Below are 16,114 nucleotides of genomic sequence, written 5' to 3'. Positions count from 1 at the left end.
TGCTGAAAGAAAACGTTCCAGACGTATTTGAAATGCTTTCCCCGGAGTTTAATTCAGGGACTCTCCTGTGCTGGGAAATCGAACCCAGACAGATATCTAACCACGCCTAGTTTCTACCAGTGTGTTGATGGCCTGAAAGAAATGCAAATGTGCACAACGAGTTAATCTGCAAATGTAAAGGATTTGCAGATTAACTCGTTGTGCACATTTACATTTCTTTCAGGCCAGCAGCACACTGGCAGTAAGGTGTGTTTAGCTGTCTGCCTAGCTTTGATTTCTCAGGATACGAGAGTGCTGTTCCTGTTAATAGACAGTGGCGTAACAAAACGTGAGGGGATCCCCCTGCAAGATATGCTGAAGGGGCCCTCTCACATGCGGGGCCTTTGTTATGCCCCTGGTTGCTATGAGTAGCATACACTTTGCCAAGCAAATGATGGCAGCAGGTACCAACGTTCAGTCTAACGCTGCACCAAACCCCACATCCTTATATAGGATTTTTTTTGGCGTTCGATGTTTTGTGTTTAGAGGAGCAATTATCTGCATGCTATTTATTTATATTTGCCCACTTCTAAAGCGCTATATCCAGGTAGGTACCTCAGCGCTCATTCTTCAAAGACCATTTCTGCAAATCACTAACCAGTCATATAAAATCACATGAGCCTTGTAGTGGAAAAGCCAGGTGTTTAGTAGCTCTCTAGTCTGCATTCCAGCAGGAAGTATTCTCTTCTTAGATTCAGTGTAAGCCAGTTCTAGAGCATTGCTGCAGCCACTGAAAACCATCTTTCCCCATAAAGTTCTCTAAAATTTGGGAACCGTGAATAACCAAGCTTTTTCTTGGGGTATAGAACCTAGAGTTGTGGGTAAGAGGGCTATGTCTACCGCCATATAATGCTTTATGAACTAAGCATATCAATCTAAAGTTAACCCTTTGAAAACTCTGAAGCCAATGATGTTTATTTAGGCATTTTGAGAAGGACGTGTGTTTTTTAATGTTTAGTATGAGTCACGTTGTGACATTTTGTACTAATTACAGTTTATTCGAGGCTTTTGCAGGATCCCCAGATATACAGCATTAATAGAATCAAAACTCACAGTCACAAAAACATAGAAAATCTGTATTCTTTGCTGGATGTTGAACAGAAACCTAACCCGTTTTAGTATACTTAATTGTAAAAAACAGTTCTTAGTCATTCAGCAAATCTATTTATACAATGGTAGGTCAAAATTAAATCTGATTACCAGATTCTTTATCAAATGTACGGGGGGGACTCTGATCTAAAGAGACGACTCCCATGCTATTCACAGAGGAAGTGGTCCCAACATATCTACCTGGTTTTCCTACTATTCCTATTGTCCAAATCTTATCTCATGTTTTGTAAACACTGAACCAAAATGGTACGGTAGCTCAGTGAGTTGAGTACGCATTGCCTAGAGCTGTGTGACCTGTAAATTGCTGGATATAAGCAAGAAAACGAAATTCAGAGTTTCGTCCATCTAAAGTTGTTAAAGGCAGTGGCATTTTAAATGGATAACACTATTAATTCTTTATTAAAATGTTCTATGTAAAAGTGCAGAAGAATTAGCAGATTGTTATACTGCTTTGTGATAATGAGAAAGGAATGTCTTTGTATGGTAATATATGCATATGTATGTCCTTCCGAGCATGCACCTGACGTACCGACATGGCAGAGTTAAAAGCAAATTGTAAAATTGTAAGATAATAGTTTCTGACTAGAGAGTGGTGGTCCTTCCGTCTAAACACCTTTGAAGGGGGGTTTCGGCATCAAAAAGTTTGAAAACCACTGTCCTAGATGAAGGGTCCCAAAATATTCATGTATGCATGAATACTACAATGCAATCTAATCATTTTCATTGATAATTATACTTCTGATTAAATTCATCATGAAATGAAGTTGATGGCGAGCGATCATCATAGTGCAATACTGTTCAATAACGCCCTGAATGGGCAAACGCTCCCAAATAAATTGGCAACTAAATAGTTAATTTTGCATTTTCCAATCACCCTTTTCTCAAGAATTTACATATGCATCTTATTAATTCATGTACCCATACTTCCATTAAATCCATTGATATATGTAGTTGTAATTTGTGTTGCAATGAGATTGTTTGCTCAATAACGCCCTTAGTGGGAAAATCCTTCGATTTCATATTCTAAGCAAAACAATTAATTCATTTGATAATTAATTTCTCATTTTCCTATTCATACTTTTCACTGTATAATGTACTTGATAGCAGCATTCAACCCTATCAATTTGATCACATAGATGGGGGTTCATAACCATTCTTTTACTATATGTGTACCCACAGTTCCCCTTCATTATTTAGGCCTCTCTGGGTTTTTGTTTTTGTTGTTCAATAATGTACTTAATTCAAGTGCCCTGAGTCTTTTTCTTCTATCTCCTCCTCTTTCTTCTCTTCGCACTTGGTCTAGACAAAAGAACTTCAATAGGTTCCGATTGCTATTGTGTTTCTTCTGAAAGTGGCGGCCCACTGGATGGGCCTGATTCACAGAACTAACTTAAGACAAAATCCTAAACTTAGTACCATTTACTCATTTTGGTATTCACAGAAGGCACTTACTTATTGATGAGTTAGGGGCATATGTATGAAGCCCATTTCCCGTTCGCAAACGGGCCGATTCTCAGAATCGGGAAAAAGCCTTTTGGGATGTATCATCCCAGAAGGCCCTCGCAAAATAGGGAATTGCAAAATTTGCGATTCCTTATTTTGCAAAAGCATTTAAGGAAGCGCGAATTGCGATTCCTTAAATGCGATGTAAAAAGCACCCAAGTTGTGCGATTTCTCCTTAAGAAATCGCAAGTTGGTGGTAATTTGCGATTTCTTTGAAAAATGCACTTTTTTGCATTTTTAAAGGTGCCGTGTGGTGCACATACATGCCCTTAGGGCATGTATGTGTGCCACATGTGCACACATGAACATTTCAGGGGTGCAACTGGGTGTCCTTTTGACACCCTTGAAATGGCAGTCTCAATTTGAGATTCTCTAATTGAGAATCGCAAATTAAGAATGTCTTCCCATTCATTCCTATGGGCCTCTCGGCCCATAGGAATGAATGGGGAGGTATTCCTTAATTGCGAATCGCAATTTACGATTCGCAATTAAGGAATATGTAGGATTCGCAAAATTACTTTCAAATCCTACATACATAGCGTTTTGCGATTCTCAAATAGCGATTCACAAAAAATCGCTATTTGAGAATCGCAAAAGAACATTTTAATACATTCGGCCCTAAGTGCCTTCTGTGAATACCAAAATGAGTAAGTGCACTTACTAATTATGGTATTTACAGAAGGCACTTACTCATCAATGAGTAAGTGCCTTCTGTGAAAACCAAAATAAGTAAGTGCCTTCTGTGAATACAAAAATTAGTAAGTGCCTTCTGTGAATACCAAAATGGTAGTAAGTTTAGAATTTTGTCTTAAGTTAGTTCTGTGAATCGAGCCCGATATGTTTGGTCTTTGTTTTTGTCCGCCCGCATGTGCTCTAACACTCATTTTTTAGTAGGGTGTATCATGCTGCCGACATATTGTTTCCTGCAGGGCCAAGAGAGACAATAAACCATATACTCAGAATTACAATTAAGCAACTTGTTAGTTTTTTGCTTTGTTCTATTGCCTGGTATTTGAAAGTCTCAAACTTTATGACTATTTTTGCATGCCTTACATCTCATGCAGGGATAGAATCCTGTAACCATTTCCCTCTTCCTTTGTCATGAAGTGGCTCCTAACTAGATGGTCCTTTAAAGCGGAGCTTCTTCTATATGTGATAAGGGGTACTTTTGAGATATGTGTGCCCCCAATATAATCGGTTTTAAGTATTCTCCAATTTCTGTGAAAGATTTGGTATACCTCAGATGAACTGTTTGTGTTTTGTCAGTGATCATTCTTATTTTTTCTTGTTCTTGTTTTCCCCCAATTTTGTTAGGTATTTCCGTTAGGAGATCCTGCCTTTGTATATTGTCTCACTTTCTAACTGCTTCCTGCAGCACCCCCTCAGTGTATCCCCTCTCTCTGAATCTGCTGAGGGCCAGGTCTCTTGAGTTCAAATATTCCTCCCTTGTGGAGGAATTATGTTTTATTCTCAGTATCTCCCCATAGGGGACACTGCTGATCACACTCCGAGGGTGGAAGATATCTGCATGCAGTATGCTATTTCCTGCCGTAGGCTTATGATACAATGTGGTTTGCAAGGAATTGTCCTTGATGTAGACCAAACGATCCAAATATGCCACTTGTGTGCTGCGAATGCATTCAGTAAATTTTAGATTTAGGTCATTAGCATTAAGAGATGTGATGTAATTTATTGCCTCTCCTTGTGTGCCTTTCCAGATAATAAAAAGCACAAGCAAACCACACAAACCACAAATTAACTTGCGCTTAATCTTCTGGTAGCTTGGCACACAAGCGGTAAGGCTTAACTTAGAGCCAATGAATAAAGTATTTGTGCAGCACTTCAAACAGTAATAAAGTGAAAACACAACACAAGAAAAATCGTGTAATGTAGGAAAATAGAGTAAAATTTAATAAATTATTTGAGACCAAAACAACAAAAATCCAATCAGTAGAACCGGAAATGTGCAATTTTAAAGTTTGAAGTGAATGCAGTGCATAAAAGCACAAAGTGCCTACTGTGGTTATACTGTGACCCTCCAAAATTCTGCCTTTGATATTTCCTAACACAATCTTGAATAACAATTTGTTGCTGTGTGATAGATACAATGCAATCTATTTTCACGATGGCAGATGTTAATAGTTCACAGTTACTGGACATCTGCCATCAGAACGCAGATGAATGCGGATGAGTGCTCAGAATGCAGATGAGCCTCACCGTCCTATGTTTGTGGCTGTCCAGAGGGAATACACATATTGTCGCTGTTTCCCAGACCCGGTCGTGTATTGGAGACAGGCTGCAAGCACACAGAGTTATAAGCAGAGAGAAAAGTCCACTTTGGAAAAGTGACATTTCTAAAACAGTAATGTAAAATCCAACTTCACCAATATGGAGGATTTATCATTACCATTCTAAATATGTGAAACATGAAAAAGCTACTCCTCTGTGCTCAGGAATTACACCTTAAAAGTGTATTAACAAATTCCCAATTCTGGCCTATGAGAGAGGTATACCTCACAATACCTTGATGGACTTCCCTGCTTAGTGCGATAGAACGTGGACACTTCCCCACTCCTGCAGTGGTACCTGCCAGTTCTACTCCTTTCCGAACCTAGTTGGGCCCCTCTGTCTAAGCTCTCAGAGCCACCAAGCTAACCCATGGGGAGTCCTTCTCCTTATCTGTGGACCCCATCTGTGTAGCACCTAACTTTAATCACTCTCAGTAGGCAGATATTACCACCATGGGCAACAAAGTGATTTGGCCCATTCCAACTCTTGGGTCTGACTTCTGTCCCCAACCCAAGGAAAATCCTCTCCACAAAGACAGCAAACAACAGAGGCTGCTGACAGCTGTCAGCATCAAGAACCGGGCCCCAGGCCATCCAGGGGTCTTTGTCCTCTGTGGCTTCTCAGAGTGAGGGGCTGTAGCCCCAGGCTCCTTCAACCTTTCTCCACTCCACCTCCCACCAGTTCTGGGGTGGTACCGTGCAACTAATCCTCCAGCTCATGGTCTGTGCCCTTGGGCTGGACAGGCATCAGGGGTGAGTCCTTCCTCCCCTACCTCTCCATCTGGTCTTCTATACCCTCCTCTATGGAGTGGATTTGCCAGAAAACTGAACTTTCATGGTGCTTGTGGCAGCTGCCCTGCCCAGCCCTCCCACCAGTTCAGGAGTGCGATCCTGCAACTGGTCCTCCAACTCAAGGTCTGTACCCTTAGACTGAACATGCGCCTGGCAAGTCTGGACTTCCAGGTGAGTACACCTCCCCCAAGGGAAACACACTGTGCATGTGTTGTGCAAGAGTCTGCATGGTGCATATCTGCCAACCCCTGTCTATGTAATAGAGCATGGAGCCCCCGCAGGCCAGAAATTGCCTCATCGGGGTCAGTCTTGAGGTGCCCGGATCTCAGAGCTGACAACCCTTACCCACTAGTTCTCCCACTGGGGACTGTCTCTCCCTCATAACCCTCCATCTGGGCTTTTGCACCCTTCTCTGTGGAGTGGTACTACCAGAAACCAGAACTGGTTGGATGCTTGTGGCAGCTTCCACCCCAAGTTCTCCTGACACTGTGGGCCCCCTTGAGTAGATGGCCTCTTAGTACAGACTAGGCTCCCCTGCTGGTGCTTCCTCTGGAAACTATCCAAGCTCAGGGACTGGAAATAGGGCACCCTGGGTATCCGCCCACCCCCACCTCTCCTTTTACTCTGAGAAGAGACATGGAACACTTTACCCCCTCCCTCCACTTTACTGGGTTACTGTGAACCTCCCCTACCCTCGATTGGGGGATCATGAACCAGTCTCCTTAGGATCACTCCCAAATGCCTTTTCAGACACCCTGGTACTCACCCAGAGGTATGCCTCCTTTGCAAGTTTCCTGGGGTCAGAGAACTTACACTCAACCAGGTGATGGCGTAACCCTGGAAACAAATAATTGAACATGTTCTCTCTGGCAATCAAATTGTACAGCCCTTCAAAAGTGTTTACCAGGCTACCCCTCACTCTACCATCCAGTGCTCTGAAAACGTTCCCCACAAATTCCTCCCAGGGCTACCAAGATTGTTCTTGGTTGCCCCTGAATCTCAACCTACACTTTTCTGGGGTGAATTCATACTTCCTGACCAGGGCCTCCTTCATGGGGGATACCTCAACCTGCCCCCCTCTTCTAGGGCCAATAGGGCATCCCTTCCCACAACAGGAATTTGACTCCATATGCCAGCTCCCCAATCCTCCTCAGGGATCCTGTGCACCTTTTGAGCTACCTCATATGTGTGAAATCACTGGTGTATGTCCCACTCCTCCTTGAAGCTAGGAACCAAGTCTCTGAGTATGTGGGTTTTGTCTTCAGCTCTGGACACAGTCAGCAGTTTTGCTGCCACCAATATTGTTGTTGCTGGACCCTTTCTACAGGGCCCTGATTTCCAGCTCCTTGAGACTCAGCTAATGAGTTAACAATGTTTTTCTCTCTTCCATTGCTCTCTATGCCTCAGCTGCCCTCATGGCAAGTTTATCTCTGGCTACGGCCCTTTTAGCCTCAGCCATCCTCTTGTTAGCCAGAGCTTTGTCAACCTCTGCTCTTCTCTCCTCTGCAGCAAGCTGGGCCAGCTGCAGCCTCAGGTCCCTCTCAGTCTGTCTGTCCTTGGGCTCCTCGGGGGACAGGGCTTGGAAGGAGACACTTCTCCCAGCATAGGAAACAGTAGGGAACTCCCTCTCTGTGGGCTCCCCTCTCTCTTCTAGAGCCTTTGGCCAGTAATTTCTCTTCTCCCCCTCCTTCTCAGGAACATTGCCCTCTTAGTTCTCTGGTAGAGAATCATTCCCTAGAGTTCCAAGGGGGTCCTCCCCCTCAGAGTTTCCTATTGTTGCTTTCCCCCTTCATTTTGATTCAAATGCATGTGGGGCCAGCTTGAGGTCCAGACTGTTGGAATCCCTCTTCACAGACAGTCCCCTCTCCTTGCAGAACCTCCTCCTCTCCCTCATACTACAAGATGGCATGCAGTTGAGATCCATTTCCATTCTGTCAAGGTTTCACTGGTACAAAACAGAGTCCCAAGCTGATGAAGATGAAGCCGGAGTAAATTTAGGAAAATTACCAATTTGAGAGAACAGTAGACTTTTAAACTTGTAGTGGTCTTTGTATCGAGTTGTAGTGAACAATTAGTTACTATGTTAATGCACAAACACAAGTCCTATCCCACAGCTGCCACAAATGTTACTAATGGGGTTTCTGGTTGGCTGAGGTTTACTCCCAGGCAGAACCCACCACTCTAGTCAGGGTAAGCTAGATACACAACTAAGATAACATTTTTTTTTAAATTATTTTTATTGAAAAAGGCATGTAAACAATCAAAGCACTACAATGCTCAAAGGGTCTGTAGAGCACATTGATACAGCAGTAATAGCCCATTGTACAGTACATTATAAGTGTTGTCAAGTGTCACATACTATACAACTACAGCAGCACCCTCATCCCCGCTCCCAGGTGGCTCACATATATCCCCTCGAAAGGTGTTCCATGACCCCCATATTTGTGACCATTTCATCGGGCACCCCCTAGAGACATAAATAGGAACTTCCGTCACCATACACCAGTCCATGTCTTTGGCCCAATCGGCAATGCTGGGTGGGTTCGGGCCCTCCATAGACGTCTAATGTTTCGCTTGGCCACCATGAAGCCCAGAGCCTCCCAGATTCTCTCCTTAGCACTGAGGTCCGTGGGGTCCCAAATGTTCAATAAAATCAATTTGATGTTACATGGTATCTGTTGTCCCAACGCCTCCTCCATCATACGTACCACCCTCTCCCAATATTTCTGTATTATACCACATTCCCACAGTGTGTGAATAAAGGTGCCCTCTTGCCCACAGTGTCGTACACAATTACTGTCTTGGGCATAGCCCATATGAACCAAAGAGGGTCCAGGCAAATATGTTCTGTGAAGGATTTTCAATTGGACCAATCGGAGTATGAAAGAAATGGCGACCTCCCGCGGGGATGCCACTGCAGCCCGCCACTCCTCGTCATCCAGCCCAGCCACGTCGTGGTCCCATTTACTTCTGACGCGGATCAGGGGATCAGGCATGTTGTTAATGAGCTTTCTATATATGAGAGATATGGCCTTCTCAGGCAAATCGCCATCTAAGATCCTGTCCTCCAGTGGAGAGGTCAGCCCCTTTAGGGAGAAATTCAAGCAGAACGTGCCTGATTTGGAGGTACCGAAACTGTTCACAATTGGCCAGTTTGTATTCTTGCTGCAATCGGGAGAATGGTATGACCTCGCCCGACTTCCACAGGTCCCCGATTCTAGAGATACCAATGAGTTCCCATTTGTCGCACCCCTGGGAACGTGACAATCGACCCAACCGGTCACAGTTCCAGAGCGGCGTGGCCCTGGTGAGCTTGCCTTCCCAACCCAGGCTTCTGGTTGCGTCTTTCCATACCTGCACAGCATGTTTAGTCGGACCGGACAGGACGGATATCAGAGATTTGCTACACATCGCCCCCTCGAAGCCGCCTCCTGGGAGGAGCCATCGGTCTATCCGAAAGGCCGGGTCATCGTTACGTCTATATCGGCATTGATTGATGGCAACGAGCTGCGAGGCCCAATAATACCTTCTCATATCAGGTAGCCCAATTCCACCGTCAAACCAACCCAACGTGAATTTTTGCGTGGCAATGCTGGGGGGCATACCCTCCCATAACAATTACCGCACCAATGACTCTAGTTCCTTGAAGTACGACGCTGCTACCGGAATGGGCGTGTTTTGCAGGGCATGTAGAAGTCGGGAGAGGGACATCATCTTAAATAATGCTGCACGCCCCAGGAGGGTTAGGGGAAGCGACTTCCAGTGCTGGACATCTGATTTGAGACATTCTAACGGAGGCCGGAGGTTAGTCTCATGGAATCAGGACAAGTCTTTGGATACCCAGATTCCCAGATATTTAAACCCTTCCACGGCCTCCGTCAATTGGCAACCCCGGGGGAGTCGGGGCTTCTGCCCACTAAGGACGTAGAGCACAAATTTGGACCAGTTGATCCTGAAACCTGTGAATCTACCGAAGATGTGAAATATGTCCATCTCGACGTTGAACGACTTCGCCGGGGAGGCAAGATAGAGCAGGATGTCATCCGCATACAAAGATATGCGGTCCTCCCAGCCATGAGTCCATCTCAGGCCCCTGATAGCAGGGTCCCAGCGGATCCACGCCACCAAGGGCTCCAAGGCCAAGGAGAAGAGGAGCGGTGATAGGGGACAGACCAGCCTGGTGCCCCTACCCAAGTGAAAAACAGGTGACTTCCGATTATTGACGACCACCTGTGCCAACGGTTGGCAATATAAAAGGCGCACCCATTTAATAAATTCCGGGCCAAAGCCTAATTTGCGGAGCACTGCAAACATGTAGGTCCATTCAATGGTATCGAAGGCCGATGCAGCATCCAGGGACACCACCACGGCATCTTCTCTAATGGTGTCTGCCCTGCAGAGTACTCCGTGTAATTGGCGCGGATTCTGAGATGTTTCTTGCCAGCTTACCTTAAGAGGCAATGTGTAAAGTATTTGTGCAACACACACACACAGTAACACAATGCATACATCACAAAAAGACCTCACGCAGGTTTAGTAATATAGATTGTTATTTTCTGAACAAAACAAGACCAAATGCTGCACTTATGATTCCAGAGTATGACAGCAGTATTAAAATGGTTAAGTCTTTGATGAATCTGAGACTTCGTGAACAGGGGGCAAGCCAGCAAACCCTTTGAGATCAACCGAGTCAGAAAGCAGCGGGGCAACAAAGCATAACAGCTGTTCTTTCAGAAAGCAGTCCAATTGAGGTCTTTAAGCAGCACAGCAGTTCCTCTGGCAGAACTTGGTTACTAGTCCAGTAGTGTCTGATTTGATAGGGTTAGAGTCCCTGTACTTATACTTAGATGTGCCTTTGAAGTTGGGGAGACTTCAAAAAGTGGTTTTGAATTCCACAAGTATCCCTTTTAACCCAGTCCTGTCTGACAGGCTATCTGTGGGGGCAATCAGTTCTTTGTGTGGGGTCAGGACCCTACCCATTGAAGTGTAAGTGTCAGCCCCTCCCATTCCTCCCTGCTCAGGAAGACCCATTGGAATGCAGAGGAATGCAGATGAGTGCTCAGAATGCAGATGAGCCTCACCTTCCTGTCTTTGTGGCTGTCTTGAGGGAATGCACAAAGTGTAGTCATCGCCCAGCCCAGACGTGTATTGGCACAGGCTGCAAGCATACAGTTATAAGCAGAGAGAAATGTCCACTTTCTAAAAGTGGCATTTCTAAAATAGTAATGTGAAATCCAACTTCTTCAATAAGGAGGATTTATCATTACCATTCTAAATATCTTGAAACTTAGAAAAGTTACTCCTCTCTGATCAGGAATTACAGCTTAGATATGTATTAAGAAATTCCAAATGCTTCATAGGCCTCAGAGTAGTGAAGAACAAAATAGGCTATTTGTCATTACCGGGACATGCACATCATAAAAGTACTTTTTTTTACCTTTTACTTACATAGCACCCTGCCCATTGGGGTTACATATATGTAATAAAAGAGGTGTTTAAAGTTTGACAAGTAGTTTTAAATGCCAAGTTTAAGTGCCAGTGGCATGCCTGAGACAGGTTTGAAAGACTACTTCTGTGGGTGGCACAATCAGTGCTGCAGGTCCACTAGTAGCATTATTTACAGGCCCTGGGTACATGGCATACCACTTTACAAGGGACTTGTAGGTAAATCCAGTATGTCAAACAGATGTAAACCAATTATACCGTGTTTAGAGGCGAGAGCACATGCAGTGGTAAAGTGCCCAGAGTCCTAAAGCCAGCGCAAAGATGGTCAGTAAAATAGGACGAGGAAGGCAAAACGTTTGCCTGGAATCATTACCACTAATAAATCAACTGTTCCCCCTTCACAAATTGTGCAAGGTCCCATTGCTCTGTTCAGACATAATCACAGCAATCCGTTGTGCACACCTTTCACCAGTAATTATCGCTGTTTGCAGGCCTTCTCCAGTATAAATTGATCATTTCAAACATGATGCCAACTATCAGCTCCTCCATTTGTTATTGTTCCATTAGCCATTGCTCGCGTTCAGTTGCAGACATTGTACCTATAGTTATTGACTTTTGGTGGCGTTGAGTCCATAGTCATTGGATGCAAGAGAGCCTTCCTTTCGTGTAGTCACAGCTGAGTCATTGGTAGTCTTGGAGGGAGTGGCAGGAGAAGGTGGGGTCTTCGGATGGGTTCTCTGCTGTCCACACAGCTTCGGTTCTTCACTGCTGGGTCGTCCCAGCGCCACCCCATGCAGCCAACAGTAGGCTACTGCAGGGATTAAGTGGGCAGACACTGGTAAAACGAAGTGGCTGCACAAGCCCAAGCAGGGAGGAGGCACACTTAACGGGGAACTGATTCTGTCTGTTCAACTGCTTCCTCTTGGCCCTTCTTCCTGCCAGTGTCTAAAGCCAGACCTCCTCTCTCCTCAAGAGGTGATATTGTACCTCCCACGCGCCGTCAGGGGGGTCGAGTACATTGAGCGCTCGATGCTGAAGCATGCAGTGATATGTGGGGCACAAGATTGAATGCTGGCTAGGCCACCTCAGCCTTCCGTACGTCAAAGGTTGGTAAATTGGGTACTAGTAACAAGTTATAATTGCTAGAGGACGCAGAAGTGTGGTTGGAAGCACTACGTAAAATTAAACAAAAATATTGTGTTGCTCGATACAAACCCCCACATTTCATTATATCATGCTGTCTCCCTCCCGGTATCCTTCTTCATTTCCTCTTGCTTCCTTCCTTTATTTTTCTGACGGATGCAGAAAGAAGAAGAAGCCTGGATGGTTATGCACAATAAACCGAGCCTTAAGTCATAAAAGAAGTGCATTGAAGTATTTTACCGAACATCAAGCGCTGTAAAATACTTTGCCTAATGCTGAAGCTGCGATGTCAAACATAAGGTTACAATAACTGCTTTTTGTTTTTAGGTCTGGCAGCACATTGCAGCTGTCTGTCAACCTAAACTTACAAATGCTTGAAAATATGTTTATTGGGTGGACTTTGGCTCCACCTCGAGGAGTATTACTCTCTCACCTCATGCTGTTGGCTATTTGGTGTATTGCTGGTGTATTTATTCGTCTTCCATCTAAGGGGTGCATGAAGTTAAATGCATGAGATATAGTTTTATATCTCAAAAGTACACAGAATCATTACATGTTAAATTGTTTATCTCAAAGATGCATTGTATACATAAACAATCGTTTCTTTTGTTTTGGTTTTTCTCTGCAGCAGGCTTTCTTTAATGTGTCAAGACTCAAACCGCAAGCCAGGCCTATTACAATTGCCAAAGCTTGTTGTCCAATTTTGCGACTCTGGCGCATGCAGTAAATGAAGTGAAAATAAATGAAAAAATAAACAGTGTGATTTTAAGTGCCAAAGTGTCAAACCCCATGTTTTCTCCCCCCTTTCCTTAGAGGAGGGACAGGAACTGTGGCTCTGTGGCCAGTTCTTCAGTCTGGCTGACATATCCCTGGCTGTCACCCTACACCGGCTGAAGTTTCTTGGATTTGCGAGAAGAAACTGGGGCAATGGAAAACGTCCTAACTTGGAAAACTATTACGAACGAATCCTGAAGCGGAAAACCTTTCGGCGAGTTCTAGGAAATGTTAACAACATCTTAATATCTGCGGTGTTACCGACCGCATTCCGCGTAGCAAGGAAGAGGGCCCCGACCATCCTGGGCACCACGCTCATGGCTGGCCTGGTGGCCGGCGTGGGGTACCTGCTCTACCTGTGTATGAGGAAAAGACTGTCCACCTTTGTGTCATCCTTTAGAACAAAGCAACATTTATTCTAGTACATTTGATTTTGTTTATGTCTACATGCACTGCATTTCCATTTCTGTAATTGCATTATGCATAAAGTTACACAATCTATGAGACACTAAACACGAAGAAACACACAGTGACCAAACTAAATAGTCGAATTTTTTCATAAGTCGGTTTACAATTACCTCGTACTCGGTGTGACCTACGTTTTTCCCACTCACCAAAACGGTAAGATGCTATATGTTGTGCAGCTATGGTATTTTAAGCTCACTGTAAGTGTCCTTTTTACATGTTTGCTTCCTTTTACTGAATCGTGTACTTCCGGATCATGTGCACATTACAAAGTTGCATATCAGCCATCAATCAAGGGATTTCTTCTCTGAATCAAAATGTGGGCAGTTTTTAACTTGAGAAACGTAACATGTGTCAGCAGATCAGCATGTCTGTAGCTGTACCACAAATTGTTCTGCAGTTTTATCTTTTATGGGGTTCTGAGGTTTACAAGGGCGCAAGATCATTAATGAACCTTTATTTAACAAAAGATCTCGCATTTTGGAAGACCGAAATCATGGATATTATGTCAGTTGGAATAGGTTTTTGAAGAGTGGCAGCTGGATTGAACGATGCCAATTAAGAAAACAAGCATTTGCAATGCAATCGGTCTCGCCTTTTGGACCTTATATGTTTTTAGCTATGCAGCACATTAGCCTGGGTGCTGAAACATCCACTGTTCTTTAACATGGAGGGAAAGTAAGCACCAAACTGCGTGACACGCCAGGCATGGGAATACATGGAGAGAAATAATGCCTTTCAGCGGGAAATGGTATAGTCCAAATCAGGACAGTTAAATAGAGGCAGTTAAACTGAAAAAAAATCCCTAAGCGGAAGCAGACAAGTCTTAGGGCTGATCTCCAGATCCCACAAAGTACATACACATATAGGTATATACTAAAGCATATACAAGAGGTCTTGAATGCTCATCCTAGAAAAGAAAATGATCATTCGGGACATAGTGTTAACAAGCACACCTCAAACGTTTTGTTCCTGTTTTCTGCTTGGCCTAGCCACAAGAACTGTATCGGCACCCATCTAAGGTGCAGTTTAAAAGTCAACATACTGGTTGTGGGAAGTGTACCGATGGTGTCAGAATTCTGCAGACTGAAGTCCCCTTCATTTCTGTTACCTATGGTAGAAGTGGAAACCGAGTAGAAGAAGGAGCCATCACCCTCCTACATTGAACATGTGTTTATTATTTTTAAGTTGTTGCTGCTTCTTACACTCGCCTTGTTTAATCGCAAAAAATGTTTCTTTGAGTCTGATGTTAGTGTCATGTTTTGCTTTTCAGGATGTACCTGTTAAAGTCTATTTATTATGGACTGTGCTATAACAGAATCACAAGGAAATAAAATAAATGATCTTGAATCAATAACGAGTACATATGAATTTCCATATAGTTTTAGTAATATGTTCTTAATTCCAAAGGCAGCAATCTAATTCAGACTTACCTTATGAAGAAGACATGTTAAGGAGGATACTGTAACATTTTTAGGAAGACATAAGCTGCTGACAACACATTTGTCAAATAAATGCATGAGTTCCTGTAGGGTTTTCTTTTTCATCAGTCAGAAGAACTGAAAGAACGAGTCTGCTCGTCCAATGGCTTAGTGGAATATCTTGTACAGAGTCACGGTCCACTATTTACCCCAAATTATTTCCATTTTTTTGTAGTACTAATGTGGCTCAAGGACATCAGAGTGCTTTACAACAGAACCAGTTTACATCATACTTTTTTGGGGCTTAGGGATATTAAGCAATTCACCTCGAATGAGCCGAACCTAAGATTTGAAACTAGTTCACTATGGTGCAAAGTCGACTGCTCTAGGACTAGGCAACATGTCCTTCCCTCACTATTTTTAGATAACTATATTTTCTGTGCCTGTCTAAACATGATTTCACAGTTATAGCTTCTGTTGCTAGAGTGATGTCTATTAGCACTAACTTTTTTAGGTCTGGCTACACACAGATATAGTGTATATCGGAGCTCATCTCATCAACACACACATACACACAGAGCGTGCTGTGGGTCAGTCTTCTTCAGCCATTGCATGTTTGAAGTATTGTTTTTATTTGGTATCATCCCACAGGAATGACTGCTCAGCCACTCTGAAGTTTCCCCGGTGGGCTGCAGACTGGATGAGCTGCTTTCAGAGATTGATGGACTACCATGACCAAGCCATGAAGGCAATATGGCCTTAATCAAGCTCCAGTCTCCTGCAGTATGGGGCTGTTTTGAACATGTTTGTCAGGACTGAGCTTGGTTTCCAGTCCAGCCCTGGCAAGTATACATTTTGCAGTGGGTCTCGCCCTTCATCCATTGCTAATTTGAAGGGTGTACATATTTTGTATGAGTTTACAGGAGTATTGTGCAGTCATAAGCTTTGCAGGGCGTTATTGAAAAATATGTCTATCCCTTGTGTAGCATGTAAGATGCACATCAAAACTAGACACACAGTTGATTAGTATGATACTTGACTCTCTATTGTTAGAATATTTCTATGAAGGGTGGCATTGAGAATAGAGGTCTCACTGCCCATGCGCATTGCCCCATCTGGTAACATCTTAGCGAC

General features: G+C 43.8%; 1 protein-coding gene across 1 annotated transcript in view; it reads left to right on the top strand.

Moving 5' to 3' along the window:
• The window catches only part of GDAP1 (ganglioside induced differentiation associated protein 1), a 92,417-nt gene extending 77,506 nt beyond the window's left edge, over positions 1 to 14,911 (top strand). Inside the window, exon 6 of the mRNA XM_085605418.1 lies at positions 13,134 to 14,911. Coding sequence (XP_085461544.1) covers positions 13,134 to 13,516 — 383 coding nt within the window. The 3' untranslated portion in view covers positions 13,517 to 14,911. The remainder of the gene's footprint in view (positions 1 to 13,133) is intronic.
• The last annotated feature ends 1,203 nt before the right edge of the window (positions 14,912 to 16,114 follow it).

This window comes from Triturus cristatus, chromosome 5_1, assembly GCF_964204655.1.
Source record: "Triturus cristatus chromosome 5_1, aTriCri1.1, whole genome shotgun sequence".
NCBI lineage: Eukaryota > Metazoa > Chordata > Amphibia > Caudata > Salamandridae > Triturus > Triturus cristatus.
Note: the sequence above shows the minus strand (reverse complement) of the source record. Positions and strands in the feature narration are given on the sequence as shown.